This window comes from Anolis sagrei, chromosome 1 (assembly GCF_037176765.1).
Source record: "Anolis sagrei isolate rAnoSag1 chromosome 1, rAnoSag1.mat, whole genome shotgun sequence".
Lineage (NCBI taxonomy): Eukaryota > Metazoa > Chordata > Lepidosauria > Squamata > Dactyloidae > Anolis > Anolis sagrei.
In genome coordinates, this window is record NC_090021.1 from 80,185,102 (window position 1) to 80,212,647 (window position 27,546).

The 27,546-nt window shown below is 39.1% G+C and overlaps 1 protein-coding gene across 4 annotated transcripts in view; it reads right to left on the reverse strand.

Moving 5' to 3' along the window:
• Nucleotides 1-27,546, reverse strand: part of PDE7B (phosphodiesterase 7B) — a 231,040-nt gene that overhangs the window by 78,574 nt on the left and 124,920 nt on the right. Inside the window, exon 1 of one of the 4 annotated variants that reach the window (XM_060753414.2) lies at nt 8,897-9,393. The exons of the other annotated variants lie outside the window; for them this stretch is intronic. Coding sequence (XP_060609397.2) covers nt 8,897-9,134 — 238 coding nt within the window. The 5' untranslated portion in view covers nt 9,135-9,393. Of the gene's footprint in view, nt 1-8,896; nt 9,394-27,546 lie in introns of those variants that run through there. 4 annotated transcript variants of the gene reach the window in all.

Consider the following 27,546-nt stretch of genomic DNA (forward strand, 5'->3'; position numbering starts at 1 on the left):
CAGAAAAAAATTTCGGGAGGGGTTGAAATTTGGGGAGGGGGGTTGAATTTTTTTTGGGGGGGTTGAAACCTGCCTCCTAGTTCACGCTGAAGCAAAGAGCATAGCAGGGGGCAAAGCAGCCTTCAATAGCCTGCAGCTCCGCCCCTGTCAACCACCTTCACCAAGTCTGGCCTCCTTAATGAGAGCATTCAACACACATACCCCAACTTGGTTGCCTCACTACATCGGCTATTGCTGCAAGTAATGACATAAATTGTCAATATTTGCTTGAGACAGTGCTTGCAGTTCTGGAGGGACTCTTAATTTTTTTGCATCTCATAGACTTAGCATGGGGATTTGGTTAACCAGTTAAAATTCATGAATAAACCAGTTTTTTTTAAAAAAAAATCTAAAACATTTCGGGGGGGGGGGGTTGAACCTCTAACCCCCCCCCCCCCTTGCTACAGGCCTGTTTACATACCACTTTTCTCCCCCTAAGGGAACTCAAAGCAGTTTCCATACTATACATTAACCTAATCAAATTAAAACATAAAAGAACATTTAGACATAAAAAATAAAATATTAAACATCGATAATATAATAACACTAGCTGTGCCCCGACACACGTTGCTGTGGCCTATAGCAACACATTTTAAAAACAATGTATTCCGGAACCAGTAATTTTTGGAATACTTATAATTGTTTTTGTTAAAGAGAGTTCTAATGCTGTAATATTGTCCTTGAAGGCTGAAGTTATATCTAAAAGCTTTCTTCAAAAAATACGTACACATGCAAAAGTTGACTCTCAGGCTGGATCAACACTGCCCTATATCCCAGGATCATATAATCCAATAGGCTTGTGCATTTCAGCTGAACCTTGATCCATTTTTGCTGGCTGGATACCCGTAGACCCCAGTATCCATTTTTGTGTGCCTCCCGAAAATGGGCAGGTAGCAGGATAGCTTTTTTTTTGGTCCACACCCCCAAAATATGGCTAGATCAGGCCCACTGATGACAATGGGGAATGTATGAGGCTCCCCATTCCATTCCTGGGATTCTTTCCTTTCTTTCCTTCAAGGGAGCCTGGGTTTCAGCAATGGGGTTAAGGAAGCACCCTATCCAGCTCATTGTGGAGTGGAGGGACTTCCCAGGCTCCCCTTTCCATCATTTTAGGCATTGTTTGTCCTTATATCCTTCATTTAGTCCTGGATTAAAAAAACTCTGCATTTTAACCCCCCCCCCCCCTCCACTGTTTTACCCATTTTGCTCTCCATCTCTGGAGTCCTTTTGTTCTTTATGATCCTACTAGAACCTCATTTCTTCTTGTAGGGGGTTTCTTCTGAGTTAAGATACTATTCTTTTTGCATTCTTTCCCCTTCTGTCGGTAGAGGAAGTATTTTCTGATGGAGAGGAAGGGAAAGAGGAAAAGCTAAAACTCTCCAAGCCTCCAAACGCATGCACGCGTACCCCACCCACCCATCCTGCACATCTCCAACTCCCAGTTAGTCCCACTAAATAAAAAGAATCAAGAAAACAAGGAAAATCAAAAAGATTCAACCGTGATGCCGAATAGGGGAGGAGGAGCAGTGATAGGCTGCTGCATGGTCCCATTATGGATGGGAAACCATGATGACTGGGCTCTTGCCATTGAGGCCACCTGACTCAGCCAAAGAAGTCATTTTGTCTGAAGGAAATGCCTAAAAATGGAATCATAGAATCATAGAATCAAAGAGTTGGAAGAGACCTCATGGGCTATCCAGTCCAACCCCCTGCCAAGAAGCAGGAATATTGCATTCAAATCACCCCTGACAGATGGACATCCAGCCTCTGCTTAAAAGCTTCCAAAGAAGGAGCCTCCACCACACTCCGGGGCAGAGAGTTCCACTGCTGAACGGCTCTCACAGTCAGGAAGTTCTTCCTAATGTTCAGATGGAATCTCCTCTCTTGTAGTTTGAAGCCATTGTTCCGCGTCCTAGTCTCCAAGGAAGCAGAAAACAAGCTTGCTCCCTCCTCCCTGTGGCTTCCTCTCACATATTTATACATGGCTATCATGTCTCCTCTCAGCCTTCTCTTCTTCAGGCTAAACATGCCCAGTTCCCTAAGCCGTTCCTCATAGGGCTTGTTCTCTAGACCCTTGATCATTTTAGTCGCCCTCCTCTGGACACATTCCAGCTTGTCAATATCTCTCTTGAATTGTGGTGCCCAGAATTGGACACAATATTCCAGATGTGGTCTAACCAAAGCAGAATAGAGGGGTAGCATTACTTCCTTAGATCTAGACACTATGCTCCTATTGATGCAGACCAAAATCCCATTGGCTTTTTTTGCCGCCACATCACATTGTTGGCTCATGTTTAACTTGTTGTCCACGAGGACTCCAAGATCTTTTTCACACGTACTGCTCTCGAGCCAGGCGTCACCCATTCTGTATCTTTGCATTTCATTTTTTCTGCCAAAGTGGAGTATCTTGCATTTGTCACTGTTGAACTTCATTTTGTTAGTTTTGGCCCATCTCTCTAATCTGTCAAGATCGTTTTGAATTCTGCTCCTGTCCTCTGGACTATTGGCTATCCCTCCCAATTTGGTGTCGTCTGCAAACTTGATGATCATGCCTTCTAGCCCTTCCTCTAAGTCATTAATAAAGATGTTGAACAGGACCGGGCCCAGGACGGAACCCTGCGGCACTCCACTTGTCACTTCTTTCCAAGATGAAGAGGAAGCATTAGTGAGCACTCTCTGTGTTCGTCCACTTAACCAATTACAGATCCACCTCACCGTAGTTTTGCCTAGCCCACATTGGACTAGTTTCCTTGCCAGAAGGTCATGGGGGACCTTGTCGAAGGCCTTACTGAAATCCAGGTACGCTACATCCACGGCATTCCCCGCATCTACCCAGCTTGTAGCTCTATCGAAGAAAGAGATCAGATTAGTCTGGCATGACTTGTTTTTGATAAATCCATGTTGACTATTAGCGATGACTGCATTTGTTTCTAAGTGTTTGCAGACCACTTCCTTAACAATCTTTTCCAGAATCTTGCCCGGTATCGACGTGAGGCTGACCGGACGGTAGTTGTTTGGGTCATCCTTTTTTCCCTTCTTGAAGATTGGGACCACATTGGCCCTCCTCCAATCTGCTGGAACTTCTCCCGTTCTCCAAGAACTCTCAAAGATGGTTGCCAATGGTTCCGAAATGACTTCCGCTAGTTCCTTCAATACTCTGGGGTGTAGTTGATCTGGCCCTGGGGACTTGAACTCATTAAGAGCGGCCAGGTATTCCTGGACGACTTCTTTCCCAATTTGGGGTTGGATGTCCTCCAATCCCTCATCCACTCCATCTTGCTGAGGTTGAAGACTCTCTTTTTGTGAGAAGACCGAGGCAAAGAAGGCATTAAGTAGTTCTGCCAACACCCTTCTGCCATGCAGGAAAAAAACAATGAAAGCACTCCCTGAGCAGTGGGAAGAAAATAGGGGTTTGGAAGCAAAGAAAGCTCCTGGGAGAGTGGGTGACAAGAAAGAGAGTCTGGGCACTGAGGGATGCAGGAGGAAAAAGGTCTGTACCTGGGAGGATACTGCTGCTGCTGTTTCTGGCAGCTCAAAACTTTAATTTCCCTGCATTTCTCAGGAGGAGGAAAGAGGAGGCAGCAGGAAGCAGCATGGTGCCATGGAGCCCATCACTATCATTTGTGGAGTCCCAAGGGCGCCATGGAGCACAGTTTGAGAACCCCTGGGGTAAGGAGTCAGTTGATCTTTCAGAAAATGTTTGATAGTATTCCAAGGATTTATTTCCAACAAGTATGATGCATGTCTGTAGGTTAATTGCTTATTACTAATAGAACTCATATTAACTACTCTATTTTGATTTTGGTATTATTGGGAGACTACAAAGCAAAGAACTTTAAATGTTAAGTTTGAACCACCCTGAGTCCCCTTCGGGGTTGAGAAGAGTGGTATACAAATATGGCAAATAAATAATAAATAACTAAATAAAATAGGTTTCTTCTGAGATTTAATGGAATTTATTTCAATCTAGGTTGGTAACAGTTTTTATTAAATGTTAAAGAATTTTAGTCATGAGATGAAACTTAGAGTTATTTGTGCCAGAATGTAATTTTTGGAAAACCTACATTCTCTAGTGCACTTAAAAGATCTACAGGAAAAGGGAGAGGCTACTGAGACTTCCTGAAGGCATCTGAAAAATAAAGTAGCAAGTACACGCTTCTGTATCCTTATTGTATGGAACAGCATTTGAAGTGACTGTGTGTCTCCCTCTCATTTTCAACACAGAAAGGTGCCAAGTCATGCCATAAAAGCAGGAAAGAAGAGAGACAGAGAGAGGGAGGGAGCCACTTCTGAATGAAGGCAAAGAGACACAGGAGATGGTTGCTGTCGTATAGAATGCATTTGCCAGACAAATAATTCAACATGTTCTGTATTGAAGAACACAGAAATAAAAGCTCCTTTGTTATACTGGGATTTAGCCAATGAAATTCTGCTTTACAGGATCACTGGAGCATTTCCCCATTGTTGTATGTAACAGTTTTGGATCTTTTATTTGATATGTACAGTATTTGGAGAATTGTTATGATGCCTAGGGTTTGCAACACCACATCCCAGATCATTGACGTACGTTAAGTGTGATCTAAGAGCATGATTTTTTTTTCTTCCTGTGGATATCCTGCCATGCAATTTTTCAAAAGCCTATGACTTTTCTCCACCCTGTCATACCTTTTTCTAGAAAAGGAAGTCTGTGGATCAATTGCTCCTTCATTAGAAGACCTTTGATCAGAATTCTTAGTTTTATCCTTGCCTGGTTCACTATTAAACATAATGGCCAATCAAGTTTTATTGCTGGACAAGACCATCTTTCAGATGTTGGAAAACAGTGTTTTTCAGTTTTCATTGGTCCACAGATCTGAAGAGATGAGATTTCTGAAATCAATTGGAACCTGTTAATTATGCACACCCTTCTGTTTAAATGTGGTCTTTCCAAATAACACAGTATGTATCCTTTCTATATGGATACACATATGTCGCCAACATATGCGAGGTTCTAGAGTGAACCATATTTTACTGAATTCACAGGACCAGCTGTTTTCTAGTTGTGACAAATAGATGGCAATATTATTTTTACTGTGCCAGCAGCTTTTCTAATACTTTCCAATACCACTTGCCCACAAAATGTGGTTGATGAAGAATTAGCTCATGTCTCTCTCAAAGAGATCCATTCTCCTCAACATTCATCTGATAATTGCCCCACAAAACTTCAAAATGCTGTGCAATTTTCCCTTTCCTCCTCCTAGGCAAATGATTTTAGAAATCATACACAGCTTGGTCCTTTACCCAAAATAACCTCTTTGGAAACACTTCTACTTGAAAGTCATTCGAATACAAATTGCTTCCAGGCTGCAAAGTCAAGGATATAGTCCTGAGTCTCTGACGGCTGACATTAGTCCTTCTTTTATCATCCCTACTTTATTAAACAAAGTTAAACACAATATTTAATCCCTCCCCATGGGTTGATTATTAATGCCAAAGCAGCACAGCTGCTTGGCAGCAGCTACCTAGCTAGTCAATCTCTCCTCATTCACCAAAGTGTCATATGGAGCAGAAGCAATTTTTCCAAAATTAATATAGAAAACTCCTTGACTCACCCTGGACCCTCCATAGATAGATTTTTCTCAATGATTCAAAATGGCAGCATATCATTATTTTGGTTTGCTCCTGACACAATAAATAAATAATTTTGACGTATGACTGGTCACTTACACTAGTATTTTGCCAAGCACATCCTACCCAAGATCTCTCTTTTGAGACCAAAACACTGTGGAGTAGCCAATGTGGCATCTCCATACCATAACCTTTTGTTGGCTATAGCATCTATTATATCATCGTGGGGGAGGGAGAGAGTGGGTGGAAGAAGTTACTGCTGTTATTTATTTCTCTGAACTGCCACAAGATAGTAATGTTCTTGCTCTCTCTGGTTGGTAAAAATGAAAAAAAAGGAAAAAAAAGAAAAGAAAAGAAAAGAAAAGAAAAGAGGGCATGCTGGGGAGCAAAGAGGGAGGATTCTTGGGGTGCAACTTTATGTGGTAGTGGTAAAATGAGGACAGGAAATCAGACTCTCTCTCTTTCTTTCAGTCCCCAAACTTCTAGCATTGGAGAGAGTGACATAGAAAATAATTCAAACCTAGAAGGTCAATATTTGCTGTTTTGCATCGCTTATGTAATTTTGCCTTCCTCTTTTCTTTGGATGACCATACTGCATTTCTAAATGAAGTTTTAAGTTACTGTATTGCTGGAAAATTGGGGACTGAAGGAAAATTTCATTTGTGTGTGACAGAACTCAAATGAGAATTCAAATGAGGAGCTCACATTCTTATTTTGAAGCCCTTTCCATCCACCTCCCACCCTTGGAGGAACCAATAATATATTTACATATTAGAACATCCTCAAATAGCTTGTTGGGAATCAGAATATGAGATTTTTTAAAACTTCAAAATCTTAATGTTGTCAAAAATCCTCATGTTGTCATGAGAATGTAGCAATTTTGGCATTTCCTCAGTTAATTCACAAACAAAAACAATTATTCCTTAGTGTTCATACTTCTTTGATCTTTGTAATGCAATTTAACAATTAAAATATGCATGTACGTATTTGTGAGAACTGCATAAAATATATATTGCAGAAAATGTCCTGTTTTTCCTCCTCTCCCCTTTTGCTGTATACATTGAAACTTTTTAAGGAAAAAAATGTGCTCAAAATATGCACATTAGACAACATAACAGAAAAAATAAGTATAATGAGGAACAGTGATTTGAAAATGCAATTAACTTTGGGGCAGGTTTTTTATTTAGTTGCATATGGATGACACAAAATTTATATCTAGAAAGAAATGCTGTATATTTTCTTAATTGCCAATATACTGTATTTACTCAAGTATAAGCTGAGGCACCTAATTTTACCATAAAAACTGGGAAAATGTATTATCTCAAGTATAAGCCAAGGGTGTGAAATACAGCAGCTACTGGTAAATTTCAAAATAAAAACAGATACCAATAAAATTACATTAATTGAGACATCAGTAGGTTAAATGTTTTTGAATATTTAGATAAAATTATAATTTAAGATAAGACTGTCCAACTCTAATTAAACCATTATTCTAACCTTCTTCAGTGTAAATATGCTTATATATCCTTCCAATAATAAATGTAATAAAAATAACACAGTAAAATAATTGAATTGTAATAATAACAGTAATAATAGAGTAAAATAACTAATAATAATAAATAAAGTAAAATAATAAATGTAATGATAATAATAATAATAATAATAACAGAGTAAAATAATTTTGACTCGCGTATAAGCTGGGGGGGGGGGGCTTTTTCAACCTAAAAAGGGGCTGAAAAACTTGGCTTATACTTGAGTATATACAGTAATCAATTTAAAACAGTTCAAGTGGCCAAATTTTCACATCATCAAAAATTATCAGTAAAGTATTTCAGTCACGTTAGTAGGGCTACATTGTCTGAATAACACTAGTTTTTGTCTTTTTAAATATCTATTTATAAATATATAGACATCCAAAGGAGTATACAACATTATGTTATGATTTGTTTCTAATTTATTTGTGTCTTGATGTTGTCTGCTGGTGACCTTATGCATTTCACAGGATTTTCCTTTGACTAAAAGATACACACAGGTGGGAAAACACATTCAACATGTTTGCAAAAAAGAGTAACATCTCTCTCTCTTTTGCACTAAAAGTAACATATCCAGAAATGCAGAAGAACTCAACGTATCTATTTCCAAAATAAAACAAGCCCTCAAACCAGAAAGCATGTGATTCTGAAGTCTGAAGTATTTATTTTGACTTTCATACCTCCCTACTCCTTTAATTTTTTTAATGAAAAAATACTTTAAAAGAAAAGAAGTGATACTATTATAAATAAAGTTGATCACTTTCAACTTCTGATTTCAACAGAAACATAGGAAGCATGTACCTATCTCTTATTGAAGCTGGTGGGTTTGGTTGATCTTTCATAAAGACTGTACTGTGCCTTTAATATTTAAAATCAGTTTTTTCACTGCACATTTACCCTTCTTTGATGGCAGAACATTTTATAGGAGACTGGAAGAATCACAGCCTTTCAAAGCTGTTGAATAATAATCCGAATGGCCTCGCAACATATCCTCACCCTGAGGTCCTGTGGGTATATATGAAGGTCAAGACAGAACATTCTCTCTTGACTCTGAAACTATTATCCAAAACCTCACAGATTATTTCAAAGTATATAATTTATCGTATAATCCCACAAGAAACTCTTATTAACTTTTGTAAAGTTTACTCCTAGGAAAGTCACCAAACATTTGCAGCTTAATGATACATGAAAAACTTTTTGATTTTTCAAAAATAATAGACATTTCAAATGTATTTATTTCTTTTATGATTTACTGTATTTATATACCACTTTTCTCACATTTGGCGGGACTCAAGGAAGTTTACAACATACCAATGGCAACAATTCAATGCCAACATACAGTACACAAAGAAATCATAATAACAAATTACTACTGTACATATCACTATGAACTTAAAATCAATTAAAACCATTAAACAAAGGACATACATAAAATTTAAACATTCAGCATAAAATCATCCTAGCATAAACATTAAAATCCCATGATCCATGATCAAAGAAGAACTCCAGAACAGTGCTTCAAATTTTAAAAGGAAACTGTCAAGTTGATCCTGCATTACAACTCCAAAATACCTAAAATTTCCTAATCTCACAAGAGGCAAAGAACTTATGTACTATTCATAGCCATGCTTCCTTGGTTCAGGAAATATGTTATTGCCTTGTTTGCTTTTCAAGAGGATTAGAAATGCACTCACACAACCTACACATTTTTAATTTACCTGGTAAAATATTTGGACCGCTGCCACTTTCCAGAAGGCTCTTCTGCTTTGTCTCTTGGAGCTCACTTTTGGATTTCCAAATGAGCTTCACCATCCTGAACATCTTGGGCAACTCCCAAGCCAGGGTCCCCCGATGCCAGGCAGGGCGGTTGCCCGGGGACAAGGGCACCAGGTCTTCCTCAACCCCCCAACGCCTTCCCATGTCTGACAGGCTGAAAAACCTCTCCAGCACAGGCATCCTCCACAAGACTGCTGCCAGGGCTGGAGAGGAAAACTCCTCAGACTCCAGGAAGAATAAAAGCCACACACATCATTGTTCTGGCATACGGAGGAGGTTTCGTCTTGCTTCAGCGTGAAACAGCTTTGCAACTTCTGACCTCAGATTGACAAACTCCATGGAGAAATGTACCTTTCAAAGCCTCCCATCCTGGATGTTCTCAAACTGTTCTTTCTCACACACATGCAAACACTCTCCTGCTTCCCCCCTCCTCTTGCAGGTTTCAAGTTAACAGCACTTGATTAATCCCAGGCTACAGCTTGAACCAAAGAAGAAGGAGAAGAAGATGAGGAGGAGGAAGAGGGGGAGATTTCTTTTCTTTTGATTTTTAACCCACATTTCTCTTGGCTAAGACCAGTAAACTAATGCAAAGGCACAAGGATATTAGTTTTTATTTAATGTAGCCAGGACAAACAGGCACTGCGTGTGAACAGCTGCTAGTTTTGAACACAGAGTCTACAAATGTCCTGATATTATTGTCTATTGATATTATTACTTGGGAGTTTTAATCCAATAATCTTGGAAATCTCTCTCCTATCATTAGATAATGTAGTGTGTTCTAAGCACTTCATTTTTGTAATGTTATTGTGATGTTTCTATGACTGTTTCATGCTGATGTTTTGTCAGTCCAGTTGTTTTCCTTTCTCAAAGTCATTGGGATTACTACTAGTAGTAATAAGTACAGGTTGAGCATCCTTTATCCAAAATTCTGAAATACTTCAAAATCACACGTGTGACTGAGAACAGTGACACTTTTGCTTTCTGTGGCTTTAATGTACACAAATTTTGTTTCATGCACAAAATCATTCAAAATGTTGTATAAAATTAACTTCAGGCTATGTGTTTATGGGGAGGCCTCGGTGGAGCAGTTGGTTAAACTGCTGAGCTGCTGAACTTACTGTCTGAAAGGTTGGCAGTTCAAATATGAGGAGCAAGGTGAACTCCCACTGTTAGCCCCAGCTTCTGCCAACCTACCAGTTCGAAAACAGGCAAATGTGAGTAGATCAATAGGTACCACTTCAGCGGGAAGATAACGGTGCTGGCCATGTGACCTTGAAGGAGTCTATGGACAACACCAGCTCTTCAGCTTAGAAATGGAGATGAGCACCACCTCCCACAATTAGACATGACTAGACTTAATGTCAGGGGTGGGTGGGGAAACCTTTACCTATTACCTATCTGTATATGAGTCAAAAATCAATTACATGCCTAGAGCTGGGTTCCATCTCTAAATGTACATATATGCAAATACAGATATTCCAAAAATTTTCTGCTCCAAAGCATTTTGAACAAGGGAGATTCAGTCTTTATTGTTCATGAAGGTGGAAGAAAGCGGCAAAAATAACTGAAATTTACCCCATTCTGAGTATTTGAGCTCTATGTTCATGACTCTGCTAATGACTGTCTTATGATGAGGATATTGGAGGAGTTGCATTTGCGTTTGTGTGCAAAGAAATGTGACGAGGGGGAACCCTCCCTCCCATCCTAGTTTCCTCTTCCCAGTTGTTTGGCACTCAATTGCAAAAAATCTGAAGTGCAGCCTATTAATCAAGGCACTTTTGTAACCTCAGCTGCCCTCCAGCTGGACAGGAAATAACATTGCTTCAAATTCCAGAATGAACTGTGAATGAAATGAATCAGGAAAGGAGTAAGGTCCAGAGGTGGTGGTGTCATATCTAACAAACAGCTCTGGATTTGTCTGGGATTTAAATTTCCATTTTAAAAAGAAGGACTGGGGGGGGGGGGTGCACTATTGAGAAGCTGGGAAAAGGTTTCTCGGTTGACTGAAAGTTGAAAAACAGGCTCTTGAAATCCCACTCTCTCTCAGAGCCATTGTGAACTCATTTAAAAGAATGGTACTCTCACGGTTCTCTTCACCTGACTGAAGAAGTGAGTTCATGTCAGGACATCTATTGGATGGGCAAGAAGACCAGGCAAAGGACTTAAAGGGATTCACATTATTCACCTTGCAAAACAAAACCAGACCTATTCACTGCCCTGTGGACATTTGTGTTCCGCAGAAATGGACTACATTGAGCATTTGAGTGTTTTCACTAACAAAAAGACTTGTTTTGAAACATATATCATAGAATTATAGAGTTGGGAGAGACCTCATGGGCCATCCAGTCCAACCCCTGCCAAGAAGCAGGAAAATTGCATTCAAAACATCTCCAACATGTGGCCATCCAACCTTTGTCTAAAAGCTTCTAAAGAAGGAGCCTCCACTACACTCCAGAGCAGAGAGTTCCACTCCTGAACAGCTCTCACACTTAGGAAGTTCTTCCTATTTTTCAGTGGAATCTTCTTTCATGTAGTTTGAAGCCATTATTCTGTGCTCTAGTTTCCAGAACAGCATAAAACAAGCTTGCTCTCTCCTCCCTATGACTTCCCCTCACACATTTATACATGGTTATAATGTCTCCTCTCAGCCTTCTCTTCTGCATGTTAAACATGCCTAGCTGTTTAAGCTGTTTAAGCTGCTCCTCATAGGGCTTCTTCTCCAGGCCCTTGATCATTTTAGTTTCCCTTCTCTGGACTCATTCCAGCTTGTTAACATCTCCTGTCAATTCCAGTGACTTCCCTGGATCTCTAGACACTATACTCCTATTTATGCAGGCCAAAAACACATTGAATTTTCCATATATATAAAATACTATTTATTCCATTGCATGGTACAAAATCCTGTCTGGCTCTTGATCATTCATTTCTATTTATCTTTTTTCCATGCACTTAATTTTAGAAAAAAACAAAACAAAACAAAGAAAGCAGTGGGAAAAAACAACCCATGCATCAGATAGTGCGTTAAATGATACTGATACACATACACATGCACACACAGTGGCATAAAACTCATGTGGAACACATCCCACAAAGTGGCGTTTGTTAAACCTGGCTAGTCTCCTGACATGCTGACAGTATGGTACTGTAAAACCTTCTATCACATGTAAAACCTTCTATCACACCTTCTATCAAAGTAACCTACCAATGACCACTGGTTGCTTTTGACCCCATGTACAATGCAATTAAACTGCATTATATGACTCTACACTGCCTATATAATGCAGTTTCAAACTGCAATATATAGCAGTGTAGATGGGGCCTGAATTTTTGGTATGACATCTTCCACATGGTCTGTTTAAAATACTGGAAATCAAAGTGTAAAACAAATAAAATCTTAAATATCAATACTAAAATATTAAAATATTCATATTTGGTTTAAAATCGATATAACGGAAAAGGACTTTTAGTGGAGTTGTGTTTTTCATTGCTTTATTACAATTCATGATTTTACATTTACTTCTGCTTTTAATTGAACTTATGATTTCATTTAATCTTTTGCATAAATCTTGTTTTAACTGTATTCTGTTTTTTAAAATGTTGTAGGCTGCTTTAGGCCCCTTGGTGCAGTGGGTTAAACCGCTGTGCTGCTGAACTTGCTGACCGAAAGGTTGGTGGTTTGAATCCAGGGAGCAGGGTGGGCTCCCACTGTTACCCACAGCTTCTGCCAACTTAGCACTTCGAAAACATGCAAATGTGAGTAGATCAATAGGTACTGCTTCTGCAGGAAGGTAATGGCGCTCCATGTGGTCATGCCAGCCACATGTCCTTGTCTACGGACAACGCTAACTCTTCGGCTTAGAAGTAGAGATGAGCACCATCCTCCAGAATCTGACACGATTAAACTTAATATCAGGAGAAACCTTTACCTTTACTTTTTACTAGGCTGCCTTGGATTCCGCATAGAAAGAAGGCAGGATAAAAGTAAATAAATAAAATAGAATATATTGATAATTATATTCACAGGGGCAATACAGCACTGTTCCATTAAATTCCACTCAACTCAATGAAGTTTAAATTAGCCACATGAACATTCGTAAGACTTCTTCATGAGGCAGAGGGTTTTTGCCTCCCTAAAATCCTTTTGTTATTGCTATTCAACCACAGATCAACACCATTTCAATAGATGGGAACTTTTCCTAACCCAGATGTTTTGGACTACAGTTCTGCAACCCCATGCTGGGTGGGGCTAATAAGTGTGGAGGCCAAAACATGCAGAAGACCTAAAGTTCCCTACCTTTGTTCTAGGAAAAAGATAAAACAGATCCAGTACTAACTCAGCAGGGGCTGCGAGAGGAAACAACAGTCAGCAAATATACCAGAAGATGCTTAATAGCTGAATCTGGACTGACATGTCCACTGTTTCATTTTTCAAAATGTTTCATTTCCTTGCAATTTATTTTTGTTATGAAGAGTTCCATGTGTTTCATTACTCATTTCTTAGAATTATATTTGTTTCACTAGCAATCAGGGAGTCATTAATTTGTTTCAGTTACCCTTATTCGTTTTCATTTCCATTATCTGGCAAGTGAAATTTGGCACATCTAAGGGCCTGGGGGAATAACAAGCCCAAAAACATGTTGTTCAATTTTAAAGAAAATGCAAAAAGTTATACCCATTAAAAAGTGACTGATTCTCCCTTTGAAATCAGTGGGACATTGAAGGAAGCTGTTTCCAAAATAGTGCCTGGGTTCAAGTGTGGCTATAGCAGGCATGAGCAAACTTGGGCCCTCTAGGTGTTTGGGACTTCAACTCCCACAATTCCTAACAGTTCCAAGCCCCTTCCTTTCCCCCTCAGCCACTTAAGCGGCTGAGGGGGAAAAGGAAAGGGCTTGGGACTGTTAGGAATTATGGGAGTTGAAGTCCAAAACACCTAGAGAGCCAAAGTTTTCCCATGCCTGGGCTATAGTATGGTCAAAGGGGTTTGTGTCTGTATTTCATTATACTCTCTCTGTATCTTCAATAGTAGTAGAATTCTGGGACATTCCCTGAAGCAAAACAGTAGAAGAGCCAGAACAAGTCCTAGTTAAACTGCAATTCAGTGCCACCTCTGATATTGACGGGATATATATAAATTGCTAGGGAATGTGAGATGGAAGATTGAGTTGTGTTTATGTCTTGGTGCTAGACCTCTTTTGGATCAATTATTAACTGGTTAGATGGCTGGTTGAATTTATATCCTGCCCTTTTCCCTCTATGGGACCCAAAATTACTCTTTTAAGATTCAAGTTATCAATAAGTCTCTTGGGGTGCATCTACACTGTAGAAGTAATGTAGTTTGATGCCACTTTAAATGACATGGCCCAGTGCTAGGAGATTCTGAGACTGTAATTTGGTGGGGCACCAGCCCTCTTTGAACTAAAGGCCTTGAAAAACTGTATCTCTCAGGATTCCATAGCATTGAGCCATGGCAGTTAAAGTGGTGCTGAACTGCATTAATTCTACAGTGTAGATGCTTCTTCAGTTCATCTTAGGCAATAAACTATCGCTGCTGCTTGATACGTCTGTTATGAAAATGAATCCATGAACATGCCCTTGAGTATCTTATATGAAGTGGTGAGGGGAAGGAAGGAATCAAATGTGTTAATAAGGTTGAATAAGACTTCAAAAAACCTAGCAGGGAGCAGAATTTAGAAAAGTTACATTTTGGGACAACTGGGTTCTGGAATTTTTAGTTCAAATGCATTAACACCCCATTGTGGAGAGGAATTCATCTCTAGGTGCATATATAGATGATAGGCCTGGGTAACAACAAAAAAATTGTTTCTAATATCGTTTCGTTTTTAGGGTGCCTCAGCGTTTTGTATTTAAAAATATATCCGAAATTTTCCATAAAAAAAGGTTTGGTATTTACGAAATTTCGTTAATATTTACAAAACGTTTTGTAAAGATGGCGCCCGCGGTTGCGCATGCGCAAAGCATCAATGAAATGTTTTTCCAATATTTTTTCAATATTTTTAATTTAATTTTTTTTTAATAATAAAAAAAATATTTGGCAGAAAATGCTTGCCAAAAAGAGCCACAAGGCAAACAGACTGAGCCTCCCCGCTGCTCCCAGCTCCGTCCCACCCTCCTGAGTCCTGCGGGCTCTCTCTCTCTCTCTCCACCAAGAGGAGGGAAAGGAGAAGAAAGAAAAGAGGAAGGGAAAGGAGGGAAGGCAGGCACTCACTCTGGCGGGCCCTCAAGCGCTGCCGCCGAGTCGGGCCCGGCTCCTCCGAAGCACACCCACCGCAAAGGTGAGGAAGGAGGGACGGGGCCGCCTTCCTGCTGAGGGTCGCTCGCCCTCTCACTCGCTTGCTCAGCCGGCGCCTTCCCCGCCCTCTCCTCCTCCTCCTCCTCTTTCAGGCTCTGACTGGCTAAGGAGAGGAGAGAGAGGAGAGCTCCCAGCAAGCATCTTACGTATTTCCAAAATGGATGGAAATACAAAAATATTTGGCGCATGCTGTTTCGATTTTGAAAATACACTTCCGGGTTTGGAAAAAAGTTTGATATCGTTTCGTATATGGGAAATTAAAGGAAAAAAAACGATATACAAAATTAATGAACGAAACCGCCCAGCCCTAATAGATGACTTTAAAACCATGTAAAGCTAGTCTTACAACCATAGACATGTCTGCAGAACATATTTGCTTGAACTTAAAGTGGAATGAGTGCAAATATCATTTTCAGCACTCTGGGAAAAGTAAGTAAATAAAATAAAATATTCCCCTCTATGTTTAGATATAAAATTATATATATGAAAAAATATAGGATTAATATCTTGGATTTTAATGTCATTCTCCCATGCTTTAAGGTTTTAATATTTATTTTCTTTCTAGGCTAAAATTAAACATATTGTCCTTTTCTAGAAAGAAAAATACACTTGGAAATAAACAGGATCTTCATTCATAGAGGAAGGAGGAAAAACAGAGTGTATTGAATTTTAACATCCTCAGATTTCAAAAAACAGAACATACAAGTTTATCCTGCTGGTGCCAAAATCATCAGAAACAGCAGCATGATACTTCCACTGTCCAAGCAACCTTAGTGTTGCCACCTCAAACAGACGAAGGCCGTATTCCTGAGAGTTTTTCAAATGTTCATTAATGTGTCCTGTTGTTAAATTGCATCTTGAAAATATTCTTGTTTTAACCAGCTCTCTAATGTTGAAGGCCTATGAAAAATGAAGTTCTTAAGTATTATACCATTGTTGTTGCAATTATTCAGTTTTCCAGCAGTGGTTAGTATCAGGATATCCTGACCCTTAGAACAAAGGGGTTAAGAGGAAAGAAAACAACAATATTCTGCAGCATTCCAGGTGCAGTGATCCATTCATAAAACACATGGCTGCAAGCCTGCTGTCTCCCAGATTGGCGCAACTGCAATTACTTTCTGAAACATTGGATAGTATTGGCAGTTCTGTCAAGGCTCTTTCTGGAATCCATCAGGAAGGTTGAGTACTGATTGCAAGGCCATCTCTACTATTAGATAGAGTGCGGAAACTGCTTTAGGCAGCATCAGGAAACAGCAACAACTTGTCAGATACTGAATTTAATGCCATGATACTTTCACTGCAAGGCATTTGAATTGTTGTCTGAAAATGACAGTAGAGAATAAGCACCCAATTGAAAATGAAAATTTGTTTTAAAACTTGTTATTCATGGGGGTTTGGCTCAAGGGCTGCCCCATGGATACTGAAATCTGTGGATGATCAGATTCCATTGTATACAATTGCATAGTAAAATGATGGTGCCTTTATATAAAATGGCAAATTCAAAGTTTGCTCTTTGGAATGTATTTGTTTTAAGTGGGAAATTTCTGAAGTTGTGGATGGTTGAATCCATGGATACAGAATCTGTGGATAAGGAGGGCTGAGTGTATAAGGTGTATTGGGTGTAACTTTATCATTTTCTTTTAGGAAATGTCAGTCTCCATAACCTTTTGGAAAATTGTGTTCAGTACCTTTTTGGAACACCAGGAATCTTTCTGAAAACTCACTTGAGTCAACCTTCTTTTTGGTGGTAAATATCCACTAGTATTCATGCAACACAATTAGGTTTCTCAGATGTTAAACTGATATGCCTAGATATCTCTTTGAACTGTTAGGAACAAACATATATAGTAGAGTTTTAGAAGTGTTATTTTTTTCAGGTACCCAAACATCTTCTCTACTTTAAAACATCTTGCTTTTAAATTATGTTCTCAAGAGACCAAAAATAAGTAGTCTTCATTAAAATAACATAGTTGGTGTACTCACAAACTTCAAGTATTCAGCATACAGGTACTTTTGCTTATCAATCCAGTTACAGATAGGATTTGAAGTAGTTTCTCTGTGCAGATAACACAGGGTATCTTTCTTAGAATCTTAACAGTCCAAAGTCTAAAGCATCTCTCTGTTCTGAGAGTCTAATAGAGTCTCTGTTCTCTAAAGCATTCTGTTTCTACTGACTTCTAAAATGGAGTATGAGATCTGAATAGTCCTAAATCTAATCACATGGTCTGCAACCCCTCCCACAACATAGAGTTAAGGAAAACTGCATATCAATGCATACATATACAACACTGTAAGCAATCTGAATTATACACGTAGTAAATAACTAGTATAGGAGGCTTGTAGAAGTTTGCTATTTCCAACGTTTTCATCTAGAAGGAAAGATTATAAGTGAAATTACAATTTCTCCCTTGTCAAGGGATGAGGGGACTTGGAACCATTTGACTCCCATTATCCCACATCATTGGCTTTATTACCTACATCTGATGGTTATTACTCTTCAAAAATGTGTGGAAATTTGCACATTGCCTAAAAATTTGATTAGAAGCTCAGATATGTCTCTTGAGTTTCAGTGCTTGATGCATCAGCATAAACAAAATAAGTGTGAATATTTGTGCCTTCAAATCGCCTGTTGACTCATGGAGACCCCATGACTTTTGCAGGGTTTTCTTAGGCAAGGGATACTCAGAAGCGATTTTGCTAGCTCTTTCCTCTGAATTATAGCCTATAGCACCTGATACACATTGGTGATCTCTAATTCAAACACTAATTAGAGCTGATCATGCATTGCTTCCAAGACCAGATAGGATCTGGTGCCTTTGGTACAGAGATCGGCTTTTTCACTTGACAAAATAAATTTGTTTTTTGTCCTCTAGTTTACTGAGTCTCATGGGAAGTATTTCTGTTCTGCTGAATTTCTTTTTCAAAACCAATGCTAACAAAAACCTGCAACGAATGAGACAATTACATGGTTATAAAACTTTCAGACTCATCCCAACAATACAACTGTTTCAATTAACAGCTTTGAATTGAGGTGAACAACTACTTGCTGCAGCAAGTACTTCTGCCATAGTTCACGCTGAGAAAGAAGGTTTAAAGAGAGTCTGAAGAGGAAAGGTGATAAAATGAGGAAAGCAGCTATTTTTCACTGCTTCTGTTCCAAAAAGGCTAAATCTCAAAAAACATTTTATGTTTGCAGTTTCACTTTGATTGAGTCTGTACAGCAATTTTGAATTTATGCAACTCATGAGAAACATCTGCACTATTGTGTGTCTTTTGACAAAATAAATGCCCACTCTGTGTGTTCTGGCATTTGTTGCAGCCCACAGCGCCATTATTAATTTAACATACCACTTTTCATGGTAGTTTTTATCCCCAGTTTTAAGTTCTCTTGGCTCCCAGCTCTCTTGGCCTCCTGCCTCCAACAACCTTTCCACAACTAATTAGTCAGGATCCACGAGTGCTATAAAATATTGTTTGCCTTCCTTTCTCCAGACATGTCTGATTCCACTGTCTATTCTCCAGTGATAACATTATGCACCACCAGTTTAAACTGGGCAGGACAGTACTGGCCCTCCAGATCCCCCCTTTCTTTCAAAGGTCCCTAGTGCAGTCTAGTATAAGGAAAAGAACAAGAAGCCAACCAGGTTTTATATTTTCTCTACCAACACTGGGTCTGTAGTTTTCCAGCACTGGAAAGCTGTTGGATCTCACTGCAGAATGTCAGAACATGCGGCAAAAATATGGCAGTGAATGGTCAGCTGGAAGAAAGAGGATACTATTACTGAGGGTTCCCAGGACTTCCTGGCAGTTTGTTCCACCTCTTTAAATGGGGCAGATTCTTCTACCTCAACATATTAAAATTGCTTTCCTCTGCATTGCTTAGACTCACTTTTTTAGGACCTTGTTTGTCCAGATGCTTAAATCTGCAAAGGCTTTTCCTGTTTTGGGCCTTCAGATCTTGAGGTTACACTATAAGAGGTCTGCATAAACTACCCAGTTCAAACCTTTCAGTAAAATATGACATTTCAAAGAGTCTTTGATAAACTGTGTCCCGTGGTTCTAGTCTCTTTCAATATTTAAGAAAGCAAGACACATGTTTATTATTTATTTACGTCACTTATATCCCGCCCATATCAGCCCGCAGGCGACTCATGTAGATAGAGAGGGCTTAACCGGGGATCATCTATTTATTTTATTTAGTTTTGATTTGGCAACAAACCTGATTAATCCTTTTTCATTCCATCTTTTTGGTTGCTTTTAAAACATCTTAGTTTTATCTCCTCTGCTTGCTCTGCTTATTTGTCCACAGCTTACTTCGGTTGCAACTGGATTCAAAGCACAAAATTAGTTTCACTCAATGCAGCTGGGGGCAGGGAGCTGACAAGGGGCAGACCGCCTTTCCTATAGACTTAGGCAAAAGCAAACTGCTGCAGCCTCTTCTAGTTTGTGTGATCTTCATTCATCACAGGTTAAATCATTCTTATACAAAATGCTTGGAGGTTGAAGTGTTTATCATTTTTTTAAAAAAAAATAGGATTACAAATAATGGAATACATTGTGTGTTTGCAAGACAGGGGAGGCAAAAAGGCTGAAGAGGCATGGATTCATGTACAACACTATGCTTGAATTCCCACCTTTTCACAGTTTCTCAGTCTCACTCCAAACTTGAATCTCAGACAGCACAAGTAGTGAATGAACAAGATTCAAGGCTGCAAAGGCACAATAATCTGTAAAATGGTAGGAATCCAAGCTTCCCACAGTTTCACAGATCATTGTGTCTGTTGCATGACGGCATCTCATTTGTTTGCTACTTGTTTTGGGCATGAGATACAAGGATAGAAAGAGACTGAGGATTAGAGAGGCTGAAAAAAGTAATTATCTGTTCTGTACAGATCTCCAAGGAGCTCACGAGCCACCCATTTCCACAATGTGAGCTAAATGCAGGATGCTGCAGCAGTTGTCTCCAATGCAGAAGCAAGTGGCTGGAGCAAACGTTTCAGATTTTGAATGGTTTCAGATTTTAGATTTGTGTGTAAGGGAGGTCCCCACTGCAAGACTTTTAACCTCCTTGACCATGCTGTGATTTTGATTGGCTAAAATACTGGGACTGTCCTTGGTTACTATACACCTTGGCTTTGGGAGTAGGAACAGGCACCATGGAAGAAGCCAAATATATGGAGCCAGTTCTGGTAACAAAAGAATTACGTGTGAGGGTGCTAACTGGCTGCTCAGCAGGAAAACAAGAGCACAAGCGTGCTTTATCTTTACCAGGTGATGCTTATGAAAGAAATTGCATATGAAAGAAGTGCAATGACTATGGACTACGGTTATGGATGGCATGATTTTAATATGGAATGGAATGTTTTAAAATGCTTAATGTTTATTAATTTAATATTGATTTTAACGTTATCGGAATTGTATGTGTTTTCTATACATAAGCCGCCTTGAGTCCTCTTCGGGATAGAGAAAGGCAGAGTATAAATAGGGTAAATAAATAAATAAGTTAAAAATATAATCATCCATTGACATTTGCAATTTTGACAATTACAGATTTGATAACGCAAGGATTTGATTAAAATGTTATCTTTAGGAATTTCCAGGTCTTCCAGTGTGACTCTAAGATCAAATTCTTTCGATCATGCTGGAGGACCTAGAGATTTCTAGAGAGGACACTTCTTTAGAAATCTCTATGTACTCCAGTGCAATTCCCTGGTCAGCTTCCAGTGGACATTAACCACAGAGTCGTGCTGGAAAACTTAACAATTCTTAGAGAGTTGTTCTCACAGGTAAAAATTGTAACAATTTTATTATTCATGGTTTTTCACTTCTACAGAGGACCTGTGCTCTTGACTCAAGCTAATATGGAAAGCTGACTGTATAGCTTTCTTTTTGTTTGTTTTTTCAGGCTAAAGAAAAGGAAGAGTCCAATTGCTTATTAGTTGTGCGTGTTCTTGCTAGGCTCCTTTTTTCATCCTGAGTAACAACGAAGAAAGAGGCACATGAAGAATATGCCTTTTAGGACCCATTTTTGTGCCACAGCAGAGCGTGAGATATCAGCTAAACTTAAAGGAGATATCTGCATTATTTCATATGGGATGACAAACGCTTTGCCTCTAGCATTTTGGCACATGATGTGAATTTTGGTTTAACATTTTTTTCCTCGAAAGCACTTTGCAGCAAGAGTAAATGGGGCATAAATATTGTAATAGCCAAAGGAAAGCTAGAAATGTTGTGTGCTCATGTGCTTGGAAACAAGATAAGAAGTTACCAAGATATGATCTCTTCATTATACTTTCTACTTTTGAGGGCGGAATGAAGTGACACAATTGCCTTCTTGGCAATGAAAAAACCTACCTGCTTCTGTTGAAAATAATAAAAATTTAGGGAAACTAAAATCACTAAATTGAGGAGTAAGCCAACTACTTTATCATCTTTCAGTGCATATTTAGAACATATTTGAGAAGCTCCCTTACTCTTGTTGTTTGCCTATCATGGAGCCCAACCAAATAGGTAGCTCAGAGCCAGATCTTGTTTTGTATCAGAACATAATATCCCATGAAAGCTCATTGCTACAAAAATACCTCTCCTACGTAAGCAGGCCTAATCATTCAGGAAGTTAATCTTCAAAACCAAATGGTTTCTGAGGAATCCTAAAAGTAGCTTGGAATCTGCTGCTACATTTTATAACATAATCTGAGTGATGTCATAACTATGGCAGTACAGGTCCATTGTCATAGTTATAGCTGGGAATCCCCCGCACACATCCCAACAAAAGTTTTTCTGAAGCACTGGAGATCAAGCACTGAGAGATGATGTCCACAGCATGTTTCCCATTGAGAACACCGAGTTGGAAGGTCACTGGTTCCAAGGCATCGCCTAACATCATCTCTCTGTAGTCTATATTGCAGTGCCGTGAAGGTAGATTTGTGGGTCATATTCATCAATCATGATCGTAAGTGTAAATTCCCCAGCAGCCCAGCTTATGATAGCATAACTGCTGAACAGCCTGGCAGCTATCATTTTTCATCATTTAAAAAACTTACTCAAAATGCTACAAGCCATTTATGGTAATGCAAACCATAACTAAGTAGTGATATCAATCTGATTAGTTAGACAAAATTCTACAAAATATAGTGGCATATCCAAAACACAAAATGCCAAGCACAAATAAAAATATAAATTATAAACAAAATATTTACAATATACAAATTATACAATAAAATATATAACAGAAATAGAAATAAGCATCCTTACTTGATTGCTCCCTGCTCCTGAATCTAAGAAGTGAGGACATAATAAAGAACAAGATATGGTTCCTCAATCCTGCCAGAGGGCTTTTGTGTCTCCAAAACTGCACTAGAGACTAGATCAGGAAATGTATGAAAGGATGTGCAATTGTCCCAGTAATCAGCTACAACATGGCAAAGGCTTGCACACATCCTTACTGCCTTAGGCTATAGTTGAGTTCTCATAATGTAACAAAGCATCAGATATCTCAACAGTGTGGTGCAATGAATCTGAGACCTTGGCCTTTTGTAAATAAAATCAGAATGTCAACACCCATCTTAGTTAAATTCTGTCAGATATAACTTTGAAGGAGGATTTTTGAGAGCAGGTAAAAGCATGTCTATTCCATGTATATGCTATTTCATAGCATGGTGATACCCTGTTGGCAGTCATTTCTTATCTCCTTTGATACCCTTTCAACCATGGTCACTTTCACAAACTAAGGGCACATCTACACTGACACTTATCTATCCTCCACACCACCTGCATTATGGTGGTGTCTGGTGGTGAATGGGACCTACTTATTCCTTGTCCCTTGCCGCAACATCATCTAGAATGATAGGGCACCGAGGAAGGGGGAAATGCCAAATCCCCTCTTCTTTCCATCTCCCTTTCCAGCACTCTCTGTTGCCCCCAGCTGACATCATTGCAAGCAGTGGGAACAGGGCTGTGGAATGGGAAATGATAGGAAAGAACTTCTGTCCTATGTTCACCAAAACCCAGGAACATGGGGTGGCAGCAGGGAGAGATGCATCTGGTTCCATTTGGGAAGTAGCCCCACTGTACACGCAGGCCCTAAGTCAGGAGAAAGTCCAAATTTACTTCTCCTACTTGAGCTGCATGTGTTAAATGGACACATTATGTGTGTGGACTTAGTTCTCACTTACTTTTTTTACACAGGGACAAATAATATTGTAAAGTGGTCTTGCTGTCATTGCTGTTTTCAAATATAGATTTGATTTACACAGCAATGTAGTTCTTTCTGTGGAAAAGAAACAGATCACCCTCTGCACTGGAACCTAGCCACCGACAAGTATGGGATTATTGCAGTATACTGAAATACCCAATGATTAGATTTAAAAACAACACAGCATTAAACTGTCCATCAAGGGTAAGCAAAGTCAAGGCCTCTGAAACAAGGACACTATGTTCTACTAGAAAAACTCAAAGTTAATACTCAGATGCTTTTCATTATCCTATGTCAAAGCATTTAATTTGATCTAGGACTCATTCTGTTTAATCACTTTTGCTTAGCAATAGGGTCTTTGTTTTGTCATTTGGGTTGGAAACAGATGATAGCGCTCCTTTTCTTCAAGAGCTGAAGGAAGCTTGGATGAGAATTTGCCAGCTCACATAAAGTGGGACCAATTAAAGCATTTTTGTTCAGCAAATCATCCTTGAAACCAAGTGCATTATACCCAATGTTCAAATTGGCCAAATCAACCGAAAAATGCAACATTATCATTTTTTTTTGTTTTACACTTCTTAGGAATACATACATTTTGTTAACTTTCAGAAAAAATTTGCCCAGACCTTGCCGTCCAATGGCAAATTTGTCAAAAACAGGAATCCCAATTTAATATTTTAATTGGTAAGAAGACAAAGACAGTTATTTGATGTCATTTTCAATAGAACTGAACAAACAGCCTTTACACCTCTCCTCCTCTTGCTGCTTCTTTTCATAGTTTTGTAAAAAAAGATTAAGCCAGATTGCCACAATTTGGGGGGGGGGGGGACCAATTTTCTGTAGTGAAGCTGTTATGTGATGGAATGAGAAGGGAAGAGTTCACTGGAGGAATGTTCAAATGTGACTGTTTATATGTATGCCTTTGGGTGGTGTGGTTTTTAATGTAATTGGTTTTAAGATTATGATGTCTTAGTTATTGATTTTAATGTATATGTTTTGATTTATCCTATGTATGTATATGTGGCATAAAATTGTGCCTTTTTTGTGAGCTGCCCTGAATCCCCTTTGGAGTGAGAAGGGTGAGATATAAATGTAGTAAATAAATAAATAAATACATTTCACTAGTATGCAAATTTGCTTCTGTCTCTAATAAATGGTAAAATGATATGTATACTAAAGAATTGTTTAAAAATAAATTCCTTTACTTTTTTCCCCATAAATGTTTGGTTTGTGAACCTATTTCATATACCTATACATCTGGGATCATAAACATTTCTCAGGCAAAAAGGGGTTGTGAGTGAAAAAGGTTTAAGAAGCCCTGGACCATATACCAAAGTTTCATTTGCACTGGACCACAACATCCAAGCATAATTGGAGCAAAAAGCATTTTAGTAATCTGTCAATGTGACTCTAGAAGTTTTTCTGGTAATCCAAAATGAAAAATCCAAATGTCATATTAATCCCCAATCTCCATTTATCCTGCACTACTCATGTAGGCTCACCTATGCTTTGAAACTAAGAAGTACAATCATTCTTCAGAAAAAGAGCCAAATGTCTTCTCCAGTTCTACGTATTTCCTGGTTATAATTTTTGTGGGGTTTTTGCCCCCAGATCAAGTATTACTTTCTGCTTTTGGGCTAAAAAAATGAATAGGCAGATCCCACCATTGAATAAAATGATAAGCATTCCTCAGCAGCAAGTCCGGGGGGGGGGGGGGGGGGGAAGGCATTGCAGAATGGTGCACAGAGCTGTGTGAACCACATGGCTTAGTATGAGACTCCCAAGCTAGGATGGTGCTATCAGTGCAGGGCCAAAATGATGTTTTTCTGCACTGTTCAATTAAAATTTAACACCTGAATTGTAAGTATTTTTAGCTTTGGTACATTATATGAGAAAGAGGGGCAAAATATGTGTGGGTCTGCTCTTGAAGCCGAAGCAACAGTGTGATCATTGCTCATACATGTAACTTTTATAAGCTGGTTTACAAAAAAAAATTATGTCAAGAGACTCAAGTCCTTGGCCTTTAGGGTTTTTTAAAACTGTGGAAGCGCAGCACAATATTAGACAATTTGGATGACATAACATATTTTAATGAGGCACAGCAATTATTTCTGGAAAGAGGAAAGAAGCACTATAGATAGCCAAATTACCTTTTCCTACCTATGTTGTACTTAGAAGTCAAATCAAGGTTATTGTTCTTCGGGTTTTGGTGTAAACTTTCCATTCTCCCTGGGCTACGCTTCTTCATTAAGAAAATTCTTGGTATTAATCTTTACCACAGTAGTCCCCAACCTTTTTTTTTTTTTGAGCAGGGATCACTTTGACCAGGGACCACTCTCCAACATTAGTACCAAAAGGGTTACAAATCAGTTTTTGGACAACTTTAGATTTATTGTCGAAGGTTTTCATGGCCGGAATCACTGGGTTCTTGTAAATTTTTTGAGCTGTATGTCATGTTCCAGAAGCATTCTTTCCTGGCGAAACGTCAGGAGAGAATGCTTCTGTAACATGGCCATACATCCTGAAAAACATACAACAACCCAACTTTAGATTTGAACATTGCATTGGATAGACCACATCAGCTCTACTTTCTGATACAAAAAATATGCCATAGTCAGTGACAGGGAAGAAGTGGCAGGTGGCACGAAAGGAGCAGAAATAAAATAAAATAAAATAAAGAGAAAGGAGGTTTTTGTCCTCGCGGCCCACTGGCAGTCTGTGACCCACAGGTTAAGAACCACTGCTTTGCCATCTAATACATCATGTTTTAGATTTAAAAATTCCAAGTTTCAAAAAAATGTATATTTAAATATAATTTGAATTAGATTGAGACTGGAATTAAAGGCTCTTTAGCATTACAAAATATTTTGCTAGAATAAAAATAGCCCGAACAATTACAACTGCCCCATTCAAGGTTAGGGACATTGCAGAATGATTTGTGTGTGTGTTGAGAAAGTAATATAAGGGATGTGTTCCTGTCATTGAGAGTTAAGTAATAACTTCCATATCTGTGCAGCATGTAGGTATTGTTTCAGTCCCAATTTCTAATTGGTTGGTTTTGGAACTATTTTAAGGAAGTAGCACAGGGGACATTGATGTGCCATTTTCGGGTTGTCTATGTTTCTCCCACCCATTCCTCCCAGGTTAAGTGGGCACTGGCTATGGAGGCTAATCATCAATACAGTGCTGCCATCTTTGTTACTTTTTGCCACACTTGCCCTTGGTGCTACATAGGAATAATCACTTCTAGGAATCCTGAGCCTGAATCCACTACTGTTGTCAGCCACGATATTGGTTATGATGTTTGTTTGATTATAATGTTTTAGATGTTGACTATATTTTTGTGCTTGTTTTTAAGCTGTATTTGCTGGGCATGTCCTTTGTGAGCCACCCCGAGTCCCTTGGGGGAGATGGAGGCGGGGTATATAAATAAATCTCACCCAGAATATTTTGCCCACTTTTGGGCATTGCAGTCCAAGAAGGATATTGAAACACTCAAGTGGGTCCAGAGGAGGGCAGCCAAAATGATCAAAGCTCTAAAAACAAACCCTTATGAGGAATGAGTCGGGGAACTGGGTATGTATAATTTAGGGATGAGACTATAGAGATATGGTGTGCTAAGAATATTTAAATACATGAATGTAATAGATGTGTATGTAAGAGATGGGGAAAGCTCATTTTTTGTTGTTCCAAAGATGAGAGCATGAAACAATAGATTCAAATTACAAGGAAAAAAAGATCCACCAAAAATTAGGATTTTTTTCCATGACAATAAAAGCAGATCATTGGTGGGATAGACGGCCTCAGGGCATGGTGGCCTCTTTATTAGATGGAGTTTGGATGTCTACCTTTCAGAAGTGCTTCTAGCTATTTATCTTTTCTTCCCCAGCATAGCCAGGGGAGGGAAGAGGTTTGCCTCCTCCCCCGAGGAGGAGACAAGACAAAGTAGTTCCAGTCGGAACTACTTTGTGGGTGGACCAGCTGGCCCCTTCCAGCTCAGTATTCACTGGAGTGTCGACCCACCACACCCGCCTGTCAAAAATATAATTATTTGGTTGCTTGGGGGGGGGGGGGGGGGGGCAGGTAGG